Genomic DNA, 25,670 nt, shown 5'->3' with positions numbered 1-25,670 from the left:
TAATACAGAATATCATACAGCATTGCCAAGAATTACCCCTAGACCTGCTGCCTAGAGTTAACCACTGAATCTTCTTGTTTCTCTTTCTAAAGATTCATGTATCATTTTGAAAGTCAGAGTTACAGAGAAAGAGAGAGAAAGAGATCTTGCACGTACTGGTTCACTCCCCAGATGGCTGCAGTAACCAGGGCTGGACCAGGCTGAAGCCAGGAGTTTAATTTGGCTCTCCCGGGTAGGGGTAGAAGCCCATGCACTTGGGCCACCTTGTTTGCTTTCCCATTGACCTGGTTTCTTACTGTGGTTCTCTAAGTCTGGTTCCCCACCCAGCTAGCGCAGCAGGAGCTGCAGCTGCACTCTTCTGCTGCATCTCACACGCAGAGTCAGAAACACACAGCATGTTTAAAGTCACCCAGGCATTTCTCAAAATTTGAGAACCATTTCCTTATGAAGTTTTTTCCCCCCTAGGGATTTGTTTTATTTATTTGGAAGACAAAGTTATATAGAGAGAGGAGAGACAGACTGAGAGTGAGAGAGCGATCTTCCATCTGTTGGTGATTTCCCCAAATGTCCACAAGGACTGGGGCTGAGGCAAGTCAAAGCCAGGGACTTCATCTGGAGTTCCTAAATGAGTGCAGAGGCCCAAGGACTTGAATTATCATCCTCTGCTGACTTCCCAGGCACATTAGCAGAAAGCTGGGTCAGAAATGGAACAGCCAGAATTTGAACCGCTTAATCAGCTGGGCTACAATGCTGGTTCCACATTGTAAGATTTTTCTTTCCTTCCCTGTCCCTCTCTCCTTGCCACCACCTTCCTGCTTTCCTAAAAACACAAACAGATAAGAGGTTGACTTTTGACACACTACTTGGGATGCCTACATATCCTTAGCAGCATGCGTGGGTTCAAGTCCCTACTCTCCTCCCTTCCTGTTGGTAGACACCCTGGAAGGCAAAAAATGGCTCTACCCATGTAGGAGACCTGGATTAAGTTCCCCGCTCCAGGCTTCAGTCTGGCCCACTCCTGGCTATTGCAGACATTTGGGGGGAGACTTGTCTATGTGTCTCAAATAAAATAAAAATTTAAAAAGATGAGGTCATAGAATAGCTGCATTTAAGCACTCAGCTTTTTCATGTGGACATTGTATCATCAGAAATGTTTCAGTGTCTTGACAGATAATTAATGAATTTCCCTGGATGAGATAAGTGGCTACCAGAAGTGAGTGCAGCTGAGAGGCACCACGTAGGCAGTTTGACTCCTTCCCTACCACACTTGGTGTGGCACGATGCTGCTGCCATCAAGCGTGCTTGGGAGGACTTGCAAATAGGCATCACGTCACGTGGGGTGAGTGAGTGGCACTTTACCCCAGCGTAGGGCACTGAGGGTTGACACACATGGTTTAGAAGTAAGGACCGGTCTCCAAGAAGTCTAGGCAGTGGTGCCAATGGCAAAGGAGGTGCCAAGGCAAGGTGGCTATGTGGTTCCCCTGACGCACGGTCTAGGCCCTTGGTTCTACTGAACCACACCCTTTCCTTTGGCTGCTGGGGAACATAGAGTGCATCAGTGGACTCTAGCTTGGCAGGCCTGGCCTTTCTCAACTTGGAAAATGCCCATGGTTTCTTCCTGCCTTGAGGTGCAGCTATGGAGGCTGCAGCTGGGAGGGCGAGGCTATCTCCTCATCTCATGAGATAGGGTCTTTCAGGAGATGACATGGCTGAGGCTCAGCTTCAATCCTGGGACTTGGACCGAGACTCTGCCTCCAGACTCCGCCCTCTGCCTGCTCCTTGGCATTTCCTCCTGGCTGGTGTGTGCTTGGTCCTGTCCCCAGCCCTGGCAGACTGGGCAGGGTCACACAGTCTAGGAGAGTAATAGATGTAGCTGACCAGACGCCAGAGATCTGGGGAAGGAGATGGAAGCCGACAGGAGCATGTTGTAACTCTGGGGCCAGGGCAACCTGAGGCCCTCCAGGCTTGTGGGTCTGTGCTAGTTACAAGGTGTGCCACAGTGAATGGCTCCAGATGGCTGGCTCTCACAAATCACGTGCGTGCTGTATCGGAGATCCTGTGGGCCAGGGGTCCAGGGCTCTCCCACTGTGTCCTCTGCCTCTGGGTCAATCAGGAGGCTGCTGTCAGTAGGTGGGGCTGAGGCCTCAGAGGAAGACTCAACCCGGCTGGGCTCCCCAGGCTGTTTTGTAAATACCAACGTTTGGGAGGGGGACAAGGTTGAAAGAGCAGACTGCGTTTGCTCACTGTTGTGAAGTGGCTGAGTTCTGGGGTGGTGAGAACAGGGTGCTGGTGAGAATGCTGTCTCTCTCTCTCTCTCTCTCTCTTTCCCCTGGCTTTCAAGTACTTGGTCTCCCACAGTTTCCTAACTGCTCCCACACCCACCAACACCTTCAGAACACTGACCCCATGACAAGGCATCACCCTTATGACCTTGGCTCACCTGGTCACTTCCTGAAGACTCGTCTCCATCCTCTAGGGGTTAGAGCTGCTGTTTGGGTGGGAGCTGTAGGGAATGGAATTCTGTCCACGGCAGACCTGACTGCCAGCAGGATCCAGTTCCTACTGGCTTATTGGTCTTGGGTCTTCCCATTCTGTTGGTCAGAGTCATCTTCAGCCTAGTGACTTAACCCCTTCCAGGTATCCATCCCTCGATTTTCATGAATTTTTAAAATTTGCTTTTCTTTTGCGTAAAGATTTATTTATTTGAAAGGCAGAATAACACACAGAGATGTTCCAAATACTGGCATCTTCCCAAATGACCACAGTCCCAGTCAGGAGTCTGGAACTTCATCCCATGTGGGTGGCAGGGGCCCAAGCACTTGGGTTATCTTCCACTATTTTCCCAGGCACATTAGAAGGGAGCTGATGGGAAGTAGAGCCATTGGGATTTGAACCGTCATACTGATATGGGATGCCAGTGCTTTGCATGCACTGCTTAACATGCTGCATCTCAACATGGGTCCCTCCTCTCTGCATTCACCCATAGGAAGTGGCGCCTGAACACCTATATCAATAGTTGTGGGAGCTCCCGCAGGTCAGCTAGAAAGTGGCTATGCATAGGAAACAGCACCTTGTGAGGCTCCCCAAGTGGCAGTGGTCACTGATTCTCCAGACAGTGTGTGGGTTCGTGTCCTTGTCTCCTGTGTTACCCAAGGTCAAGGACAGTTTCTAAGCAGGAGAAAAGGCAGAGTGCTTGCTGAAGTAGCTCAGACCCTGTGAGTGACTGATAGCTCTGGGCATTGCACCCTGGCTCTTGCTCACAGGCCTGCCTGGTAAGATCCTCACCAAGTCCCACGGAGCCTGCATCCCTGGAGCGCATCACCTTATGGCACCATTGTCGGTGACACGGATTCTCAAATAGATGGAGTCCCTTTGGTGTGGTCGCTGTCCATTGGTTCCCTCCCCAAAGTCGTCATCGCTGTCCTTATTCATGTGTGAGTCTCATGTTCTCCTGGTCTACTCCTTTCCCACTCAGTCCCGGGCATGATCAAAAAGGCTCCTGGAGGTCCTGGCAGCTTTGCCCACTTCAGCCAGCTGCATGAGGGCACAGCCTTGTCTTCCTGCCACGGGACAATGCAGGTGCCTGATCTTCGCTGGGCAGAAGTTAGACCGGATGGAACGTTCTTTCTCTGCGTCAGCACAGCCCAGGAAGTCTTCCTGATTTGAAAAAAAAAATACATTATTCAGCCATGGTGCTGATTTCATTTCCTATAAAGAGCCTGGGTCCAAATCGCACTGTAATTGGATTCAGGCTCTTGACCCAACACTGACTCGATTCTCTCTCCCTCCCTTTGTCCCCCACACATTAGACAGGAGGGGGAGGAGAAGAAATGGGAAAATGAAGCGATTCTCTTGGATTTATGGGCTGGGCCTCTTCCACGTTTCATGAAGCCCAGATACCCATTCAGGAAACAGCTGGAGTATTTATAAGGGCCCTGGTGAGGCCTCATTACCACAGCCACTGCCAGTGGGGCCCGATAGCCAAGTGCAGTGGAGGGCGTGATTGACTGCCCTTGCTGACACCTGGTTCCTGACAAATGGCCCAGGTCAGCACGGCTGGCCAGGAGGGGGGCCAGCAAGGGCAGAGAGCAGGGCTGAGAGGGGACACTGAAGGAGCCCAAGAGATGCTCATGAGAGTCTCTTGTGTGCCAGGCGCTGTGCTGTGGTTGCTGGTCTCTGCAGCCTCTGTGCGAACCTTCCTCCCACGTGTGGCCATTTAACCTGCAACTCCTTCCACGGAGTCCAGTTAGAACTTCATTCTTCAGCCATGCCTGCCACTGCCATGGGCTCGATGCACGTGTTGGGGTGGCATGGTGTGTGCCTGCAGTGTCTCCACCAGCACCCAAAGACTCAGCCACGCTGGTCCCATGGGGGTGGGATGTGTGGGGTTTGCCACCCTGGCTGCCGGCTCTTTGCTCCAGGTCTCCCGCATGGGTTGCAGAGGCCCAAGCACTGGGGCCATCCTCCACTGCTTTCCCAGCCCTTTAGCAGAGAGCTGGATTGGAAGTGGAGCAGCTGGGACATGAGGCAGTGCCCATGTGGGGTGCAGGCACTAGCTACTGTGGCATAGCACTGGCCCCCCTAGGAGGAATCCTGACTGTTGTGCCATGCACCTGCCCTGGCATGATGCCCTTGTATATAGCTCACTTACGCATGCTCTGACATGTGTCAGTACATCATCCCTTTATGATGGCCGAGTCATATTCCACTGTAAGCTGAGAACACATCTTTATCCATTTGTACGTTGGTGGGCATCTGGGACATTTCCAACTGTCAACACTGCAAACCCGTTTGACAGGTCGTGGTTTGAACTGTGTATTAGAGGAAGTAGTCCTTATTTATCTTTGTGCCCATGGAGCTTTTTTTGCCAGGCAGATTTGCAAAAAGAATTGTCATGTAGTTGACTTGTCAGGTGTTTCTAGCTTCTGTGACCCAAATAGAGAGGCCAGGCATAGGGTTTAGGTGGTAAAGTTTCTATTCCCTAGCTCATCTCCTTATCAGTAGAACAGGGATTAAAAGATGGTATGGTCCACCTCACCCCTCGCCACCTCCCTGGCATCATTTGTGGGCACCTAAGAAGGTGAAAAACTTGGAAGGGTGCTTGCAAGATGCATGTCTCAGTAGGTGCTCTGCTTGCTGGTGATGGCACTGCCAACTGAGTTCCATGCCTTCTTCCCCAGGCAGAGCTAAGAGGAGACAGAATGACAGGGTTGTTCATAGCGCCAACCAAGGATGCCATCGTGGGTAGCCGTCTGTGGAGGATGTTGCCCAATTAGTCATGGTGGGTTGGGGGAGGAGACAGAGATGCTTGAACTGAAAGCTCCTCTGGTTCTGGTCACTCTTGCTTCAAGTGAAGCTTTTTTTTTTCTTTCTTTCTTTTTCTTTTTTTTTTTTTTTTTTGCATTGTACCAGGAACGAAACTGGTTCAGTGAGTTTTCTATTATTTAGCTCTGTTTCTCGTGGAAGCCTCACCCCCAGTCATTTGCTACTTGTTTTTGTGATATTTTTAACTCCACATTCTCTGTTTTCAATGGAAAACTCCTGAGTTGAAGAGTGTTTTGAAACAAATTCAGAGAGTGACAAAATTAGGTTAATTCTGGGCAGGAATTCCTCCTCCGATGTCCCCCTGGGAATAAAGTCACTGCCTGAGTCCCTGGACCCTGTGCTTGGTCACAGCTCAGCCTCCAGCTTGCTGTGTGACCTGGGTGAGTGGTCTCAGCACCCCGGCCTTCTATCCCTCTAGGGGTGATGATGGCCCTTGGCCCCTGGCAATGGAGCAGGTAGGCAGGTGGCAGCTTGTGTGGGGGTCTTGGGGATTATACTTGGTACCGGGCATGGTGAACCTGTGGTCATGCAAGTTCTAGTGCAGCCGCTGAGGGTGTCATCACTAGACAGATCAGAAAACTGAGCCCCAGAGAGCCCTCGGAGTCTCTGTTCATGCCTTGCAGAGCCAGAGCACCCACCCAGCTCCCACTCGCCCTTGGTGGGTGCGGGCCTCTATACCAGGATCTGCTTCCATTCCTACGGCTCTTCTGAGATGTTTCTGTGGCTCAGTGCCCACCCTGTGAATCCCCCAAAAATGTCTGAACTTGAAAGTTTGGTTGTGGAGAAGAGAGCTGATGTCTGCAAAGCTCCTGCATTCTGGTGGGGTCACCTGCTTGAGAGCTCCCCAGTCCGAGGCCTGTGGTGCAGCCAGAAGAAGAATCCACACGGTTACGCCCCATGGTGCCCTCGGTCCACAGCCCACTTTCTGTGAAACCACAGGCTTAGCACCCTGCTACCAATCCCAGGGGATTCGTATGGCTTTGGCTGTTCTTGGCTTATCCAAGGGGAATGGCAGAGGCCCCTTGAGCAGGCCCTGGGAGTCTGCAGGGCCATGGCTTCAGGTTGTAAACCCTGTGACCTCCTGTGTTCCATGTAGACTTACCAGCTGGACTTCTAGCTCTGAACGCACCCTGCACTCTTGTGTCTGGGGGCCTTGGCCACATGCTCCATTGTCTAACCCAACCCCTTCTCATCCCTGCCTGGCGTGGCTGAGGACACCCCAGCAGCTGGCACTCCTCTTAGAACCCAGTAGCGACTGGCCTGGGTATCGGATTCATCTCCAAACCCAAGCAAATTCATGTGTTAACAGGAGTCCACACCTGTTTTGGGAAGTTTGTGACCATTTCTATCAGGGGGCTGTCAAGTGTTGCTGACCATCTAAATGGGTGACACTGCATGGTTGGCCACCCTCTGGTGCTTCACCCCAGTTTTGCAGCCTTGCTCTCTCCTGACAGGTGGGAGATTGGTGGCAATGCTGCTGGCTGTGGGCATGTCACGTGCTGGATCCAAGTCTCCAGTCCACCTGTAAAAGACCAGTACATACGCCCACAGTGGACTGTTCCACCTGACTTGTCTCCTAGGGGATGGGGATGACACAGCTGGAGACTCATAATTGCTGTCATTTGTTGAGTGCTTTCTCTGTGCTGGCTACTATGGGAAGCTTAGCTTTTCAGTCTTGCTTTTTAAAAAAATTTTTTTTGCAGTCTTGCTTTTTGTTGTTGTTGTTTTATTATTATTTTTATTGGAAAGGCGGATATACAGAGGGGAGAGACAGAGAGGAAGATCTTCCGTCCGATGATTCACTCCCCAGGTGGCCGCAACGGCTGGAGCTGAGCCAGTCTGAAGCCAGGAGCCTCTTACAGGTCTCCCATATGGGTGCAGGGTCCCAAAACTTTGGGCCATCCTCGACTGCTTTCCCGGGCCACAGGCAGGGAGCTGGATGGGAAGTGGAGCTGCTGGAATTAGAACTGGTGCCCATATGGGATCCTGGGCATGCAAGGTGAGGCCTTAACCACTGAGCCATCACGCCGGGCTCTTTGCAGTCTTGCTTTTAAAAAATTATTCATTTATATATTTAGGGGAGAGAGAGAGAGAGACAGACAGACAGGAGATATCTTCTACCTGCTGGTTTCCTTTCCAAATGGCTGCCGTAGCCAGGGCAGGATGAGGGTAAAGCCAAGAGCCAGGAACCCAGCCTGGTCTCCCACGTGGTGCCAGGGTTAGCACTGCTTTCCTGAGAGCCTCAGCAGGAGGTCATGTGAAGCACAGGAACCGGGCCTCGAACCCGTGCTGTGCCATGGGATGCTGATACTGCAGGCGGCAGCTTGGCTTTCTTCCTCCATCGTCCCAAGAGCGTCCCTCCTTCTGGACGGCCCCCACCCTGCAGTATTCTTTCCTCACTGCCCTTAGCTTTCCCTGCCCTGTTATATAATTGACCCATTATGTTGGTTTCTCGTCTTCTCTTCCCAGGGCCTCTTGCTTGGTTCAACTCCAGGAGCACCATTCAAACTGTGCTATGCTCAGGGCTGCTTTGCCGAGGACAGTCTGTGAATGGTGGTGGCCTTCCCGATCTGTGTGATATGCAGGCACAGGCCCTGGAGTCCAGGCGTTTTGTGTGTGTGTATGTACATATGTATGTGTGTCATTTTCTCGTTCCTGTGTGCACAATGGTGCCAAACCTAGACTCAGCTTTTAGTAAACATTTACTGCAATAATGAGTGGAAGAGCCCCTCCTCCTCTCTCCTCAAGGAGGAAAATGGGGCACAGTGAGTTCTGAGTTTGCCCAGAACCCCACAAGCCGCTGGCTTAGGTCCTCTTTGCAGAGCTGGTCTCAAAGACTTTGTGAAACTGTGAAACTCCAAATGCTGGCCATTGTCCCTGCACCAAGAGCTGGCTCAACGAATCACAGGGCTCTTCCCCGCATGGGTCAGGCCCTGCCCTGGACTCCGAGCCTGGGGCACGCCCTCCACGTACAGGCTGAATTGAATTGCACCTGGCCAAGAAAAGGGGGGTCTTTGGTGTTTGACAGAAAAATCCCCGCAGCGGCTCATGGCTGGAGTCAGCAGGAGCCTCCCGGGCCTTGCCAACCCAGTTCTTTCTGCTACTGCCTTTCCCTTTGTGAGCCTTGCAGTGATTGCTGCTGCTCTCCTGCAGGCTACAATGTGTCAGTTGTTATAAAATCCGGGAGGCGGAGCCTGGTGACGAGGCGAGGCGGTGGGGGAGAGCTCGGCTGCCGCCAGCCCTGTAGGGCGAGCAGCGAGCAGTCGGCCAGGTTCACGGAAGACGAGAGCGTTGCAGCGTGAAAACTTGCAGCTTGCTCTGCTGGCTTGGATCCTCGCTCGGCTGTCAGACCTGAGGCAACGGAGGGAGAGGGAGAATGCGAGATGACCGTCCCTTTGGCAACCTGACCATCTCCTTCACTGAGCCTTGGAGAGCGAGCCAGGAGCTGCCTGCAAGACCCAGGAGGCACCGCGCCTCTCTGTGGATGTGTGTGTGTGCGTGTGAGCGAGTAAGTGTGTTGTGTGCATGTGAGGGTGCGTGTGTGTGAGTGTAGATGTGTGTACACATGACTGTGTGTACGTGTGTCTGGGTGAGTGTGCATGCGTGAATGTGTGTGTGTGTGTGTGTGTGTGTGTGTGCCTGAGTGCTCTCAGCTATTATTTTTTTGGAAGAAAATTCTTGAAAATCTGGGGCAGGTTACCATGCTGCTAGGGTGGGTCTTCTTTTGCGAGAGGAGCTGACCAGAGCAGGCTCACTCCAGCTGTTTCCCTGTGAATAAGGAACATTTCCTCCCTGAAGGAGGTTGGGGCCCCTGCTTCGCAGCCCCAGGGCTGGGGAAAGAGGTTAGCTCCCCAAACCCCGGGGAAGCAGAGCCGTGTGATTATCGTTGCTCAAGAGAGAGGATACAAGAAGAAAAGGAGAAAGAAACCCAACAGCTTGTCGGTGCCTTCGGCCGCTTTGGAAGATGTCATCTCAAACTAAGTTCAAGAAAGACAAAGAGATCATCGCGGAGTACGAAGCTCAAATCAAAGGTGAGGCATGGGCTGGGGGTTTTGCCTCCTCCCCCTTTACTTGGCCCCAGCTCTGTCCCTGCCCGGCTTCCCTCCCTGCCATCGCCCAGTGCCGCTGTGCGTCTGTAATCACATTGTGGAGGGGCCCAGCTGCGGCAGCACAGGTCGGGCCCGCTTCAGCCGTGGGGAGCTCTGGGGCTGGTGTGCAGATCAGAACCCTGGGCATGCATTCTCTGCATTGCAGGTGCAAGGAGGGTCCTACGCCCGACTTTGGGAGTGTCGCGGCTACTCCATCATCTTAGCGCTGACATGTCACTCTCAGGCCATTTTGACAGTCACCATCATGGCAGAGGCCCCTCAAGGCTGATGCGTGTTCTTCCCACCCTGTGGCAGCTGCTGCCTGTGCCCCGTTTGATTTTTGTCTGTCGTGGTGGTTTTAGGTTTGCCTCTCCCTCTGGCTGGCATTCACATGGTGTGTGCACAGGCGCCGGCAGCATCGTTGGGTGGCACTTCTTTGTCGGCGCCTCTTGCTGGCCTGGGTGGCCATGGATTAACGGTTATGGGGTATATTGATCCAGGCTAATGCAGGCATTTAGGCGTAAGGAGGGAGCTTGGCTCGCACGGTGTGCTGCCCCGTGGCTGCCTGCACCAGCGTGCGGGGTCAGCAGCTCTCATTCAAAGCACCTCTGCGTGTGGCTTGGGGTTGGCAGGCGCCGCCCGGCTTTCTGGCTCCTCCACCCTGGAGAAGCCTGCCAGGAGGGTGGGATGCCCTCCGGGTGCCAGTTTCAGCTCCCCAAATCCATGTGAAGCAGGAGGAAGCAGGAGGGAAGGGTGCAGCTGCAGAGCTGCAGGCATGGTGTGTGTGTGTGAGTGTGTGTGGTGTCTTCTCCCGTTCACCAGGGCCTCGGGTCAGCTGGGGGGCTGTCCACCCTGCCCTCTGATAACCCTTTCCCCGAGGACGTGCTGCAAGCACAGCCTTGGCCCTTGCCCCACCATGTCTTTCTGTTTTCTGGCTGTGGCAATGCTTGGTGGGGCACAAGGGCGTGTCGTGGGCTCCGAGGGAAAGAGGGCATGCAGGACACCTCCTCTGTGGCTGTCAGGGCCCAGGCCTGCAGTAACCGGTGGACACCTGGGGCTCCGGTGAGCTGAGGTGGCCACGCCTGCTTTCAGGTGCTGCAGCCACTGGTCGGTTGCTCAGTGCCCCAGGCCTTAGCAGTGATGATGCCCTGCTCACTTTACCTGCTGGCATTCTTGGTGAGGGCAGTGGTCACCGGATGCGGGGCTCCTCAGCCCCCAGGTTTTGCCCACAGTCTTTGGCCGGTCAGTCTGGTGGAGACCAGCATGCTGGGGCTTAAGGAGCTGAGCACCCTCCTCTTCCCAGCCCCCCTCCTCCTTGGCTCGCAATGTGTTGGTGACTGACTAGTTCTCAGCCTTGCTGATGAGTGACCAAGAAACAAGCCCTTGACCAAGCAGCGTGCATGGCCCTAAAGCCAGTCCCCCGCCCCTGCCTCAGAAAATGCCCTTGGGGGCAAGTTAGTGTCGCTTCATACTCCTCTGGGGGTGATGCTGTGTGCAAGCAGAGGCTGGGGGAGGAATTGCAGCATTTGGGCCAGCCTGGGGTTTGGGGGTCGGGTTCATCTGGTTTCTTAAGGGGTCACGGCTGCCAGAGGCCCAGGGAACTCTACCTGGGGGCCAACCTCAGCATGGATGCCTCCGGCACATTCTTTGACTTCATGCCTTTCATCTTTATTTATGTTTATTTATTTTAAAACAACCTATCAACGTGCATTACCAGGTAAGGAATTTGGTCAGGAAATGGGTTGATCTGACCTCAACTTTTTCCCTGGACTTGGCATTTCTCAGTGTTCTGTTCCAGGGAGTTAGATTTCATGTCTGTGGAGTTGGCATGCGCTAGATGCGGCCCAGGCTACTGCTGCACCAGAAGCCCTCTGGGGCCTGGTGGCTTCCCGCTGTGCACCCAGCTCACTCCCATAGTACCCTCCACAGTGGACAGAGAAATTAATTCTTGAGGTGGGGAAACTGAGGCCAGTGTGAGTGAGCACCCCATCGAAGGTCATAAGGCCAGGCTTCTCCCAGGCCGGCCACTCCTGCATGCATTGTTGGCCCATGCTGCCCCTTGCAGAATTGATGGCTGGGGCAGATGGTGGTTCTGTGGCAACGACTGTGGTCTCCCGGTCGGGCCCATTGTTCGCCCTGTGAGCTCTGTCTTTGCCTTTGTTGCTCTGGTCTCTGAAGCCCATGGGGCCAAAAACCAGGAATAATGCCTAGTGCTTGGGACTTTCCTCCCTGGGCGCTGCCAGGTTGGGTGGGAGCAAATGACCCACCTCACCAGACGGATTTTTGCACCCTGTGGAGTCTGGTGGGAACTTAGATTTTAAATTTAACAACAGAACTGTGTGCTTTGTTGATTCAATTTCTTTGTATTTCTCTGTGAAGAATTTTCTGATCCAACAAAGGGAGTGTCTCCACAGGGTTCTTTTCTGTTGTGGAAATATTTAGACGCATGTCTTGTCTTGCATGATCAGACATGCAAGAGCCCCCTGATCATGCACCTGCTGGGTGGTCGTGAGCCATGCAGTGGCGCATTTCCAGTGATTGGAGCTCACCCAGCCAAGTCCTGTGTGTTCTGTCTTTGCACTGTCCTGACCTGTGCAAGCCTGTTTTTCATATGTTGCCCTGTTTGTCTTGCCCACCCATTGCCTGAATGGTTCCTACCTTTTGGGACTTCATGGATGGTGGCGCGCCTTCTTCCACAACCGCCCCATGGGTGCTTGGATCCCTCAGTGTCAGCCCCTGACTCCGATGAGCCTCGTTTGCTGATGTAAGCTGGTCCTCTCAGACACGGACTATCTCCAAAGTCCTTGGGGGCAGGTACATACTGGCATGCAGACTTCAGGGTCTTGGGGTACTTGGCAGAGAACCCTGCTTGGTGGGGGCGGTGGAGAGAGGGGAGGATGGTAGTGATCCCAGGAGACCTGCAAGCCCGCGTCCTGAATCAAGGGCAGCCCTAACCTAGGCTCCACCACGTGAAACCACTTAGGAATGGGGGCCAGCTGGCTCCTGCTTTCCAGTAGGTGCCAGGATTCTGGGTCAGAGCTTCCTGTCTTTGAAGAGGTCTTGCCAGAAGATCTTCTCAAAGGTGGTACCACTAGCACCCGGCCTGGAAAAAAGTGCTAAATTCTGAGTGTGAGTACTCGACAGGGTCGGGGAACGGGAACAGCCATCACCTCCTTTGTGCCATCTGTGCTTCTACCCTTAACCTTACCTCGGGGTCAGATTGGCCTCTTTGGCTGGTCCCTCTGGCTCCTTGCACTGCGTGTGTTCTGTCAGCTGTAGTCCTGCAGTCTCCTGGGCTAGGAGCCTTGTCATTGGGAGGGAATGGAGCAGGGCGTGCTGCCGTGGACACAGGTTCCTGCCCTGAGTGCACCTGAGTGGTTCTGCACCCTCTGTTTGGGAACCTTTCTCCAAACTGGAAGTGGCTAGCTTTGTCTCCTTTGAAATTCAGAGCATATGTTTCCTGGCTCTCACCCTGTCCTCAGAGAGCTCCAATAGCATTTGTGAGCCCTGGGTCTCCTAGGCTCCAGTATTTCCTGCCACCAGCCAAAGTGGTGGTTTGCATTTGTACAGAGTTCCTGGTTCCATCTTATCTTAGGAGAATATTGTAACAGGAACGCACAAGTGGACTTGAGTGCTTTATTTTTATTTTTATATTAGTAAGATCTACTTGATTTGTTTGAAAGGCAAAGTGACAGAAAGGGGGGGAGAAAGAGAGAGAGAGAGAGATATCTTCCGTCTGAGGTTCATTTTCTAGCTGGCTGCAGTACCCAAGCCAGGGCCGCATTGAAGCCAGGAGCAGGGATCTCCATCTGGGCCGTTCACGTTCACCTGGGGCGGGCAGTGGTTCTCTGCTTTCCCAGGTATGTCAACAGAGAGTTAGAACAAACTGGAGCAACCAGGGCTTGAATCAGCGTTCCACTTCAGGATGTGTGTGAGGTGGGCGGTGGCTTAATCCGCTGTGCCACTGTGTTTGACCTCTTGTTATATATCCATATTCAGTTCAGGCTGTCTTCGGAATAGCGCAAGGCTTGAGCTGAGGGAGGAAGGGGCAGAGGGCCATCCTGGAGGACCGTGTACTTACTCATCCACTCACACATTCACTCATGCGTTCATTTGGCAAACACTGATGACCTACTTTGTATTTGGTGCTGGGCCTTAGGGGAGATGCAAAGGGAAAGATACAGTTTCTTTGTTTTGCTTTTTAGGAGTTTTCTGGGAATATAATGATAAACAAAGAGAAGGAAATCAAGCATGTGCAACCTCCAGCTGGGTACCGGGCTGACCCAAGTCTGAAAGTGTGTGTGGCATTCGGTGGTTGAAACCTACTTAGGGCTCAGGACGATGGGAGAAGAGCTGGCCAAGCACAGAAGGCAGGTCAGGGAAGCAGAGTGGAGGGGACCGTGGTCCACTGTGGGGCCCACCTGGGGTATAGCTGCTGTGTGGCTCTGGCCTATCACTGCCTGTCAGGGTCATCCCTGGATGGTCAGTGCTTGAAGTGCTTTGGGGACATCTGGGCTTCTAAACCATCTCCTGGTTTTTAGATGCTGGCTCTATTTTTACAACACACTGTGTCACCCAGACTAGCCCATCGATGGGATAGGGTGGTGTGAGCCTGTTGGGTCCTCAGTTTGTAACACTTTGAATTCAAGCTGAGGCCCTTAAAAAGCCTGCGTGATGGGGCCGGGACTCCTGCCTTGGGTTCGATCATTGTCTCCATCAGGGACCCGTGCTCTTAGAGTCACACTGGGCCCTTCCATGCGATCCTCTGTATCCTCTTCCCATCTCACATTGTCCCCACCACTTGTGCCTGTGTTGGGCTTCCAATGCACAGCCAAGACCTGTCTTTGGGCCTGATGGCCCTTGAGCCAGCTGCAGCGAGGCCACCCCTGCTGGGTATAGTGACTGCAGATCCTTGGCTGCCCTTGTCCTCCAGAGTCCATCCTTTGTTGCACTGATGTGTGTCAGCTGTGGGCACTCGAAGGCAGACATGCTGGTGGAGGTCTGGCATGTGACCAGTTGAGAGAGTGGCTGGCAAGGTACTAAGTTTACTCTGGTGATTTCATTGGCTGAGCCCCTGGTTTCTTGCCACGCACCTTAGTTGGTTTGGGCTGCTGTAACAATGCCACGGACAGGGCACTTTCCAGTTGTTTCTCACAGCCTTGGAGGCCTGGCCGTTGAGGATCAAGGTGTTGGCAGTTTCAGCTCCCGGCATGGGCTGCTTCCGCTACGGGATAAGCTGCCTCTCTCGAAGTGTGCTTGTGACCTTCCAGAGTTCGTGTGTGTGTCTGAGAGAGAGAGAGAGAGAGAGAGAGAGAGAGAGAGAGAGCGAGAGAGCGAGAGAGCACTCTGTCTTCTTTTAAGGTCTGATTTGTTTTTAGTTTTTTTTTGAAAGGTGGTGAGACAGAGGCAGATCCTCCATCCTCTGCGACAGCTGGAGTCTGGATCCCAGGCCGGGTCTCCTGCTTGCATGGTGGGGCCTGGGCCATCACTGCTGTCTCCCAGGGTGCTCATGAGCTGGAAGCCAGCATTGGGTGCAGAACCGGCAGTCTGTCCCAGGCACTCTCACACACTTCCTCAACCTTTCCTCTTTGCTTCTGCCGATATGGAACTTGCAATTCCAGGGTCAGATTATTTTGGTGCAAAAGCATAAAACTGAAATCCCTGCTTAGGAGAGGGCTTCATAAATTTTACAGAAAATACACAACAGGGGGCCTGGCGGCGAGTCCTAGTGGTTAAAGTCCTCACCTCGAACGCGCCAGGATCCCATATGGGCACCAGTTCTAGTCCTGGCAGCTCTACTTCTCATTCAGCTCCCTGCTTGTGGCCTGGGAAAGCAGTTGAGGACGGCCCAATGCTTTGGGACCCTGCACCTGCATGGGAGACTCGGCAGAGGTTCCTGGTTCCCGGCTTCGGATCAGCACAGTACCGGCCGTTGCACTCATTTGGGGAGTGGATCATCAGATGAAAGATCTTCCTCTCTGTCTCTCCTCCTCTCTGGATATCTGACTTTGTAATAAAAATAAATAAATCTTAAAAAAAAAAAAAGAAAATACACAACAGGGAAAAATTTTAGGTGTGGATTTTGGAATTTGGGGGCACAAAAATGAATCTCTTTCAATTTCATTTTTTTCTTTTAAAGATTTATTTTTATTATTTTTTTATTGGAAAGGCGGATATACAGAGAGGAGAGACAGAGAGGAAGATCTTCCGTCCGATGATTCACTCCCCGAGTGAGCGTAACGGCCGATGCTGTGCCGGTCCGAAGCCAGGAGCCTCTTCCGGGTCTCCCACGTGGGTGCAGGATCCCAAAGCTTTGGGCCGTCCTCGACTGCTTTCCCGGGCCACAGGCAGGGAGCTGGAAGGGAAGCAGGGCTGCCGGGATAGAACCGGCGTCCATATGGGATCCCGGGCGTGCAAGGTGCACTTGCGCCACTGCGCCGGGCCCTAATTTCATTTTTTTCTAAAAAAGATTTATCTATTTTATTTGAAAGTCAGAATTTTACACACACATACAGATAGAGAGAGAGAGACGGTCTTCCATCCTCTGGTTTACTCCCTAAATGGCTGTTACCAGTAGAACTGGGCTGATGTGAAGCCAAGAGACAGGAGTTTCTTCCAGGTCTTCCATTTGAGTACAGAGTTCCAAGACTTTGGGCAATCCTCCACTGTTTTCCCAGGCCACAAGCAGGGAGCTGGATGGGAAGTGGAGCAGCTGGGACATGAACCTGTGCCCCTGTGGGGTGCTAATACCACAGTTGGAAGATTAGCCTGCATACCATCGTGCTGGGGGTGGGAACCCCCCAAACATTTTGAAGTCCATTCATAAGGTCACTAGTCCCAGCCAAAGAGCCTGCCCTCACGATCTTGTCTTGTCCCAGTCACCCCCACAGGCCCCCCGCTCCTGACCCCATCACACCAGGGGGAGTGGGTGGGTGACTGGGCGGGGGTGGGCACATACTCAGTACATGATGTCTTCCCTTATCTCTTTCATGGGAATGCAGATTTTTTTTGAAAGATGTGTTCTTTGTTGTGTGCTGAGTCTCCCCATCTGTCCTAGCTGGAGGAGATGCTTGCTGGGAGAGTTGGACCCTGTAGAGCCAGAAGCCCATGGTCACTCATGATGGGGAGGGAGTAGGCAAGTTGGGCCTACCATACCAGACCAGGGCATTTGAACACATCCCTGGAGTTTTAAACATTTTAATTTAATTTAAGATGAAGATTTATTTATTTATTTATTTGAAAGAGAGAGATAAAGGCAGAGAGATGGAGAGAGATCTTCCACCTGTTGTTTCACTCCCCAAGACGGCTGCAATGGCCAGTGCTGGGCCAGGCTAAAGCTTCCATGTCTTCCATGTGGGCGCAGGGACTCAAGCACTTGGGTCATCTTCCATTGCTTTTCCCAGGCATATTAGCAGGGAGCTGAATCAGAAGGGGAGCAGCTGGGACACAAACCAGCACCCATACGAGATGCTGCACTGCTGGCAGAGGCTTTACTTGTTGTGCCGAACACTGACCCCGGGAAGGTTATTAGTATTGTTATTTTTTAAACCACCAAAAATATGTGAGGACAGTCTTCCCTTTCCAGAAACTTCTACTTGTTCTTCACTCAGGGGCTGGGCTTCAGGCGGCCACTTCGTTTGGCTCCTGCAGGAGGTAATTAAGTTCCCTTTGGCTGCTGCAATCCTGGTAGTGTGTTCAAGCACTCGTTTTGTGACCCCTGGAGCTTTGGGCAGTAGTCGTTATTCTCATCTCACAGATTAAAAGCTGATGTCCATAGAAATCAAATCAGTGGCACTGCTGTGTGCTGCGAGGGGAGGCTGGGTGCAGATGCAGCAGTGGCCCAGGCTAAGGGGTGCATGAGGGCTGGGCGTTGGCCTAACCTTTGACACCTGCCCTTCCCCAGACCTCTGTCTCCTGCTGAGGCAGCCCTCCTCCTCCTCATCGGATGTCCCCTGGGCATGGCACAACCATGCACTGTCCTTTCATAGGTGCCCCCTGAACCTTCTGGTGTGGTTGCCTCACACCAGCCTGCAATGCGACTGCCCATAGGCATGGAGATGGATGCCAGAGAACCCCTCTGGCTTCCCAGTGCTTCCAGGCTCTGTCTGGCTCCAGGAGGATGGCGGGTGGTCTGCGTGGTGCCGCACCGGAGTCCAGAGCTTGCTATCCAGTCGGTGATCAATAAACATGACAGAATGGAGTCTGTGCCCAGTGCTGATGGCCTGGGAGGTGGTGCTGAGTGGTACCTTGGCTTGGAAGATGAGTAGTGGTGTCTAGCAGGGCAGGAGGCCTGTGTGCATGGGAGAAGAGGCCAGGCTGCTGCTTTTTAACGTTTTAAAAATTTATTTGAATAACAGAGTGAGAGAGAGAGATCTCTTATCTGTAATTTTATTCCTTTATGCCTGACCAGCCTCAGCCTGGGGCTCATTTGGGTCTCCTGTGTGGGTAACAGGGACCCCAGGACCTGAGGCATTACCTGCGGCCTCCTAGGATATTCCTCTGCAGGGAGCTGGAGTTGTAAGTGGAGTCAGAACTCAACCAGGCCTTCTGGCTTGGGGTACATGTGTCCCAAGTGATGTTTTAACAGCTGTGCCAAATGTGACCCCCATCCCAGGCTTGTTCTTGTAGCCCACTGTCTCTCTAGGTAAGGGAATAGGGCTACCTCTTTGAGGGGTGGGGCTTGTGACTGCCTCAGGAAGCAGGGTCTTGGGGCTCAGTCTCCCCAGGAAGTGATTCACGGCTAACTGCTTGTCAATGCTTATGAAATACCTGGGCTGGTAGGCGGGGTCCCTTGGCACCGTCCCCCAGTCGATCTCTGTGCCAGCCTGTGTGTGGGGTGGTGCTAGCCTGTGTGTGTTCTGTGAAATTAGAGATAGAGATGTGCTGGGTGGAAAAAACAGGTGTGCATTCTGATAGGCCTGTTCTAGGAGAAACCAAGGCCTGCTCCGCCAGGTCTGTTGTGGTCCACATCGGGCTACACCAGCTCCTTCCCTTGCCTCTCTTGCTAGTCCCCCTCAGCTTTTGCCTCTTTCTAGAGGGTACTTTGAGCAGGGAAGGGACCGAGTGACTGCAGGTCAGGGTCAGTTCAGCAGTGCCGCTGGCCTGGTGCTTTGTATGGGTCTCGGCCTGTCCAGTTCTGGAGAGCTCAGCTGTCCGTCTTGCTGTTGCTGGGAGATAGCACAGTCCTGAATGACATGTGCCTAGATGGGACTTCCAGGGTTGGGATCTCCCTCACCTCGTCCCTGTCTGACCACAGCCCTTTGTCGTCTTCGCTCCATATTGTCCCCTGCTGACCCCTTGTATTCTCCGGGTCTGTACCCACTTTGGGCCTTCACACTTGGCTTGTCCCACTGTTTGGAATGTTCCTTCCATAGAAGGCCATTCAGCTGACTCCTTGTTGGTGTCCAACTCTCAGCTGTTTTATCCCCTCTGCCCCTGCAGCCTCAGAAGCTGTGTGATTGCACTCTGTGGTAGACCAGCCAACTTGAATTCTCAGTGGCCTGCCTGTGGCTGCAGACCAGGGAGAAAGATGTAGAAAAACAGGCCTTTGGTTTGCTTATGCATTTGTGTTTTGCTAGCATCTGGGACAGGTCTAGGGTGTGATGGGTGCTCACAGTGTTTGCCAAACTTGAAATAGAGTTGGCATGTGTGAACAGGTGCAAAAGGAGGCAGATCTGGGCTTCCCCTGATCCCAGCTGGGGGCTCACTCAGGAAGATGAGGAATCCAGCAGAACCACCTGCTGGATGGCTGAGAAGGAAGTGACAAGGACAGGCAGGAATGCCGCAGGGAATCCAGAGGGGTCTGTTTACAGTGTTCCTAGTGTACATTTGAGACAGGAACACCAAAAAGGACAAAAAGAAGTCTTTCCCCTGTCCTTGAGGGACTCGAGGGTTCCCAGAATGACAGTTAAGTTACACAGCAGGCCAGTCAGTTATGGTACAGTGCGATAGATGCCAGAACAACGCCGGAAGCAGGAGGAATTTTTACAGAGAAAGGGTTTCTGAGTAGGGTTTGGAAGGGTGAGTAGAAGCTCACCGTATGGTGAAAGCCATTTCATGAAGAGAGAACAGCAGGCCCAGAAGAGCAGGAATAGGGGTGTGGGACATGGTGAGAGGTTTGATGTGGCCAAAACAGTGTGTCCCCCGTGGTGGGGGACAGGGACCCGAGTATTGGAGCCATCACTTGTACCTTCCAGAGCTCACAGTTAGCAGAGTGGCTGGAATGGGAACTGTAAGATGCTTTCCAGCAAGCTGGTGGCCGTCCTGAGGGGACCACTTGAGATGTGGGTCTCCTGAGTGGCAACAAAACTGCTGTGCCAAATGCCTGCTTCTATATTTCTGCAAATGTAAGCACAGCGTGAAACTTGCCAGTGTACCCATTTTTGGAGTGTGGAGTTCAGGCATGCTGACTCTGGTCATGTTGACCAGGTGTAGTGACCTTGTTCTTATCAAGCTGAGCCACTGTCCCCATGCTTTCTGCCTCCTTCCCTGGCAGCCACCACTCCGTGGTCTGTCTCTCTGGCTTTCCCTCTCAGCTCCTCACCTTAGTGGGATCGCACAGGGTCTGATTTTCTGTGCTGGCTCGTATCCCTCCCTGCAGTGGCCTCAGGGTTCATCCCTGTTGCCATGTGTGTCCGAACCTGCATTCCATCACATGGCTAGACCATAGTCCACCTATCATCCACCCGTCAGCAGTGGACACTTGGGCAGCAGCCCTGTTTGACCACTGGGAGCAGTGCTGCTGTGGACAGGAAACATGAGTCTCATCTTATAAAACCCTCTTTGATTGTGGGTGTGATGTTTACTCCTTAAACGGCTTAGAAAATTCAGGAAAATAAGAACATAGAAAGACTATTAAAGAATTGAGCCGTCACCACCTGAGATAACTACTGGAATAGGGTATTTCCTCCCAGACTTCCCCACTCCAGCAGGTGGAAGTGGAGTTCTATGCAGCATCTCTTTTATGCCTGCATACAACAAAAACAGGTGCTCATGACTTTGATGCAGCTATAGGAAGATAAAACTGACTGGTGAATACTTGGAGGTGCAGGGCTTAACATGGCCACGGTGGGGCTTGGAACCAAGCTTGCTGGGGCAGCAGGTCAGCAGGCATGACCCGTTGTCTGTTGTGACACTGGCCCCCTTCAGATGACCACGGCCATCGGCTTATTGGAAAGCATTCCACTGTAGCGGTTGGTGTGCACTGGTCCCCAGGACCCAGTTTTGCTGTAGATATGCATAAAAGTGTAGAACTCGACTCACCTCCAGCGACTTCCTCTGCCCCACATCCCCCCGGTTCTGCCAAACTTCCGCTTCCCTGTCGAGGCACATGTGGGAAGTGTTCAAGGGAGAGTTTTGTTTGGGGCAGAGAATTGAGTCCCAACAAAAGGTCCCCTCCCAGGGGCAGCTGCTTTTTTGTTCAGGGCCCACTGAAGGTGGCAGCTTGACCTCCCATTTCTGACAGCCAGGGAGGGTGCCTTCAATATGCTGTCCAGGGCAGATGAGCAAGGTTTCCAACTGCCCCCTGTACAGAAAGGCCTGGCTTGCTGCAGCTTGGGTTCTGTTCTCCCTGACAGATTTGACTGCAGCGGAATGAGGCAGCTGCATGCAGGCAGGGGGACCTGTATGCTTCACAGTGCCTTAGGGGAGAGAAAGAGAAAGACAGAAAGAGATGGACAGATGGGTGATGTAGGAGTAGAGGACTCTTTAAAGATTTATTTATGTATTTGAAAGGCAGAGTTACAGATTGAAAGAAAGGGAGAGTAAGAGAGATCTTGCATTTGCTGGTTCACTCCCCAAATGGCTGCAATGGTCAGAGCTGGGTCAGTCCAAAGCCAGGAGCCAGGAACTTCTTCTGGGTCGCCTACCCTAGTACAGGGACCCAAGCATTTGGTGCATCCAAGGTATGTTAACAGGGAGCCGGATCAGAAGTGGAGCAACTGGGACTTGAACAGGCATCCATATGGGATGTAGTGCTGTAGGTCGCAGCTTTACTTACCACTTTATGGTTCTGGTCTCAAGAAGAGGACTCAACTGATGTGATACCTAGCCACCTTTAAGGACACGAAGGAGCAGATGTGTTTTCATTTCTGTTAAAGAGTATGGCTGGGGCCCGGCGCGGTGGCGCAAGTGGTTAAGTCCTTGCCTTGCACGCCCAGGATCCCATATGGGCGCCGGTTCTAATCCCGGCAGCCCCGCTTCCCTTCCAGCTCCCTGCCTGTGGCCTGGGAAAGCAGTCGAGGATGGCCCAAAGCTTTGGGATCCTGCACCCGCGTGGGAGACCCGGAAGAGGCTCCTGGCTTCGGTTCGGCATAGCATCAACCATTGCGGCTCACTTGGGGAGTGAATCATCGGACGGAAGATCTTCCTCTCTGTCTCTCCTCTGTATATCCGCCTTTCCAATAAAAAATAATAAAAATAAATCTTTAAAAAAAAAAAGAGTATGGCTGAGAAGCAGGTTCTGCACCTGCTGTCTCATGGGATATTCACAATAGACTTGGCCAGTAAAATATCTTTGATCAGGGCTTCTCTGGATCGAAGCTCTTCTACAGGTGTATCACTTTGGGGAAATGGAGGCAGAACTGTGGTCACTCCCTGGCCCTTGACTTCTGAAAATGGATGCTTCTTTTGACTTCTGGCCCTGGCCTCCTGACACACCTTTTTTCTGGTTGTTGTATTTTGAGTTCATTTATGTCTTGACCCTCAACTAACATGGAACTCTGTCCTTGGCCCCATCTGCCCAGGTCAGGCCTCCCTCTTCTCTATGAGCAGCTTTACACCGCTTAACTTTGTCGCTGCATGGCCGTTGACGGTGTGCTTCGAAAATGGCCGAGGCCTGACTATTCTCTGCCAAAAGAATGGGATTACGTCACCTGGAATAATTTGGAAGAAATGCTAAGAATGTGCTGCTCCAGTTTGCTTAGATTGAGTTTGGCACATGTGAGTTCCTACTGTGTTCCTTGCAGAATGTGTAAATGTGTGGGAAGTCACTGTACAGCTCGTAGTTACAGAAGCGTCAGGTGTTGCGTAAGGACTGGTGCAGGGTGCCCAGAGAGCCTGAGGCAGATGGTCTGGGTGGCTGGAGAGACTGTCGGTGTCTCTGTGACATTGATCCGCAAAGCTGAGTCATGCTGGCAGCATTTATCTCACCGTTTTTGCTTCCTGTGCTCTTTAGCGCTGTCTGTCCACCGGTCAGAATAGGTTAGGAAGGTCAGTGCTGCTAAGAGTAAAAGATAAGCTTTGTTCTAGAGAAGGGAATTGCTGATAGTTATGCTCAAGATGCTTCATCTAGTTGCGGGATATGTTGCTTTTAAAGTTGGGGATCAACGGGAGGGTGTGAAAATCCAACTTGGTTGGATAGAATGAAGCTGAAGTCAGGGGCAGGTGTTTGGGACAGGGGTTAAGTGACACTGGGGACACCCACATCCCATTTTGGAATGTCTGGTTTGAGTCCCAGCACCACTTCTGACTGCAGCTTCCTGCTAATGTGTACTCTGGGAGGCGGCAGATGCTGGCTGAAATATTGAGTGCCTGCCGCCCACACAGTACACCTGGATTGAGATATAGGCTCCTGATTTTGGCCTGGCACAACCCTGGCTGTTGCAAGTATCTGGGAGAAATCAGCAAATGGAATTTGGATACCTTTTCCCCTGCTTCTCTGCTTTTTAAGTGAAAACAAACAAGCCTCCCACCCCCTAAACTAAGCCAAACCAAACAAAAACAAAATCATAAATGTAGATGGGCGGGGAGAAGGCCCTAAGGTGGACACCCTGCTGTGGAATCATGCAAACTTGGGTTTATGTAGCTCTTGGCCAATGACCTTGGCCAAGATAAGTCATTTAATGTGCTTGCCTTTGTAAAAAGGGTAATTATACTCTGTGTGTTTGTATGTGTGCGTGCTATAGCACAGGTTGGCTTGCCCAGCATAGTACTTGGCAAATAGTGGCACAGTCACTCCACAGTTAGGGGCCTTCAGGCTGCAGTGGTGACTCAGCCTCCAGGTGAGGCTGTTTGGAGAGGGCAGTAGGATGGAGGCAGTGGGAGTAGTTAGGCAGAGACCGTTCTAGTAAGTAGTGGGTAGGCTTCTTTGCTCATGGCAACCTGTCTCCCTGGATGGTTCCTGGACCACTGGCCTCAGCTTCACCTGGGAGGAGGGTGTAAGAACTTGGAGTCTGGGCTGTCCTGGATTCACCAAACCTGGGAGTTCTGGGAACCTGCACTGTAGAGGTGCCTGGGTTTCGTGAACTTGAGATATTTGTCCCTGGATGATTAGAACTACCGATTTTGTGTATCTTTCTTGAGGGCAAAAGAACAAGGAATGATTGGGCACGCTGCCACAGAGTGAGGGAAGAAGGGAACCCCTCAAGGTATATGTGTGCACATGTGTGTGTGTGTGCACATTACAGGGACATTCAATGGGAGGAAGCCTTGTGGTTGGTTGGCCTCTAGGATGAGCATGCACTGCTTTTCCAATTGAAGAACTTCCCAAGCTGATGGTGGGGTGGGGTTTTGGTGATATTCCTGTTGGGGGTATAGCTCAAACACCAGACACCTGAGGAAGAGAGTTGTGCTTCACTCATGTAGTGACATGGCATGCTGTGGGAGTAACTGCTGAGACAAAATATCCTCGTGTACCGGATTGTCTCGCATGTAGCCAGGACAGTGGTTTTCCATTTTCTTTAGAGATTTTAAATGATGGGACAGAGATGGAGATCAGGCCCAGTCATCTGCTGTCTGGGTGTGGATCCGTCCTGGTGCTCTGGCTGTAGCCTGGGAGCTGTCCCTTTGAGCAAGCCTCACACACGGGTTCTGCTCACCCTGCCTTCAGGGCTGGCTGCCGGAAGGATTGAGGGGGGTAGTGTGGGCGAGAGCGAGGACATGTGTTATCACCGTTGCTGTGTGCTTGTCTTGCCTCTGCCACTCCGAGAGCTCATTCCCAGGCTCTTGGGCTGGTTGCTTACCACACTGGAGGGGCTCCAAGCAAGTTCTGGAATAGCCATCACAGATAGGAAAATATGCACACCGTTTAGTCGAGGCCTAGGACAGCAGTGGCTGGCCTTCCTGACAGTCGGCCACAGTGAACAGAGAAGCTGCCTCCAGGCCCACAACCAAAGTGCTGGGAGCAGACTTGGAGCTTCGTTCAGGAACATTTCACTGCCCCGTTTTGAGGAAGCCGAGCCATGTTTTGTCCCCTCGTTACTGCCCAGCAAGTGACACGCATTTCCAAGGTGGGCAAGAGGAGTGCCAGGAGCTGGGGAGACAGACCCCAGCACTCCCAGTGCACGTCTCCAGGCAGCCAGAGTGCTGCCTGCTCTCTATTCCTCCCTCAAAGGCCCCTCGGTCTGCACTCCAGACCTTGGCCTGCAGCCCACCAACTCCTTTATTTCCCCTGAAAATAGCAAAACATTTCTTTCCAAACTGGAAAGATGATGTGGAACCCATTTGAGGGGTTTTGGGATGCCCAAAGCCCAGATGGTGGCCATTTCATTGGGTGGCCACGGGTGACCGGAGCCAAGTCTGGTGACAGAGCCTGGAGTTAGCCCAGCTGTGTGCAAAGAGCTACCAGTCTCAGCCTGGGCCTCTGTTCTATGCATGGCAGCGAACCTGTGTATTTCCCACTCTCCAGCTCCATCTCCCTAAGCACGGGCCAGCGCCCACTGACCGGGGCTGTTGCTTGAGCAATTGTCACTTCCTTCTCTTAGCTGGCATTGTCTGGGAGAAGTTCCCAGTGGCTGGCCAGGTGGATCTGCCCCGTTCAGCATTCTGAGTGCTTGGATAAGGACTCAAGCCAGCCTGTCCGGTGGGAGGATGGCAGGACACTTGCAAGGCAGTCGAGTGTAGGTGTTTGTCAGCTTGGAGCCCTGTTGAACCCATCCTGGTCACAGATATGTGAGCAGAAAATGCATTTAACATTCCCAGCCTACTAACATGCTTGCTTCATTGGTCCTACTGTGAATGGGATCATAACACTTAGGTTTGCCCAAAGGTAGGCAGCATCATCTCACACAAATCTTATGTGGTATAAGGAGAACCTTGGTCCAAACACATTGCAGGGCATCTGTGGTGTGCTGTGAAGTGTTCCTGTGTTCTCTTGTTGACCAGGAGGCTGCTATGGTCTCTTCCATTGCATCTCCAGGACCTCCACAGCCAGTGTGTGAGCTACTCTGGGGGAGGCAGAGGATGGGGAATCACTGGGATCCCGTCTGTGGCTCTGTGCTGCTCCCTGATGGGCCTACCTCATGGCCAGGAGCTGCAATA

The 25,670-nt window shown here is 52.5% G+C and overlaps 1 protein-coding gene across 2 annotated transcripts in view; it reads left to right on the top strand.

Annotated features, from left to right (window-relative positions):
* Positions 1 to 9,228: 9,228 nt before the first annotated feature.
* Positions 9,229 to 25,670, top strand: part of SRGAP3 (SLIT-ROBO Rho GTPase activating protein 3) — a 133,974-nt gene continuing 117,532 nt past the window's right edge. For both annotated transcript variants that reach the window (XM_040994885.1, XM_040994884.1), the window contains exon 1: positions 9,229 to 9,356. In XM_040994885.1, coding sequence (XP_040850819.1) covers positions 9,290 to 9,356 — 67 coding nt within the window. In that variant the 5' untranslated portion in view covers positions 9,229 to 9,289. The remainder of the gene's footprint in view (positions 9,357 to 25,670) is intronic.

This window comes from Ochotona curzoniae, unplaced genomic scaffold (assembly GCF_017591425.1).
Source record: "Ochotona curzoniae isolate NIBS_2020 unplaced genomic scaffold, NIBS_Ocur_1.0 contig_908, whole genome shotgun sequence".
NCBI lineage: Eukaryota > Metazoa > Chordata > Mammalia > Lagomorpha > Ochotonidae > Ochotona > Ochotona curzoniae.
Note: the sequence above shows the minus strand (reverse complement) of the source record. Positions and strands in the feature narration are given on the sequence as shown.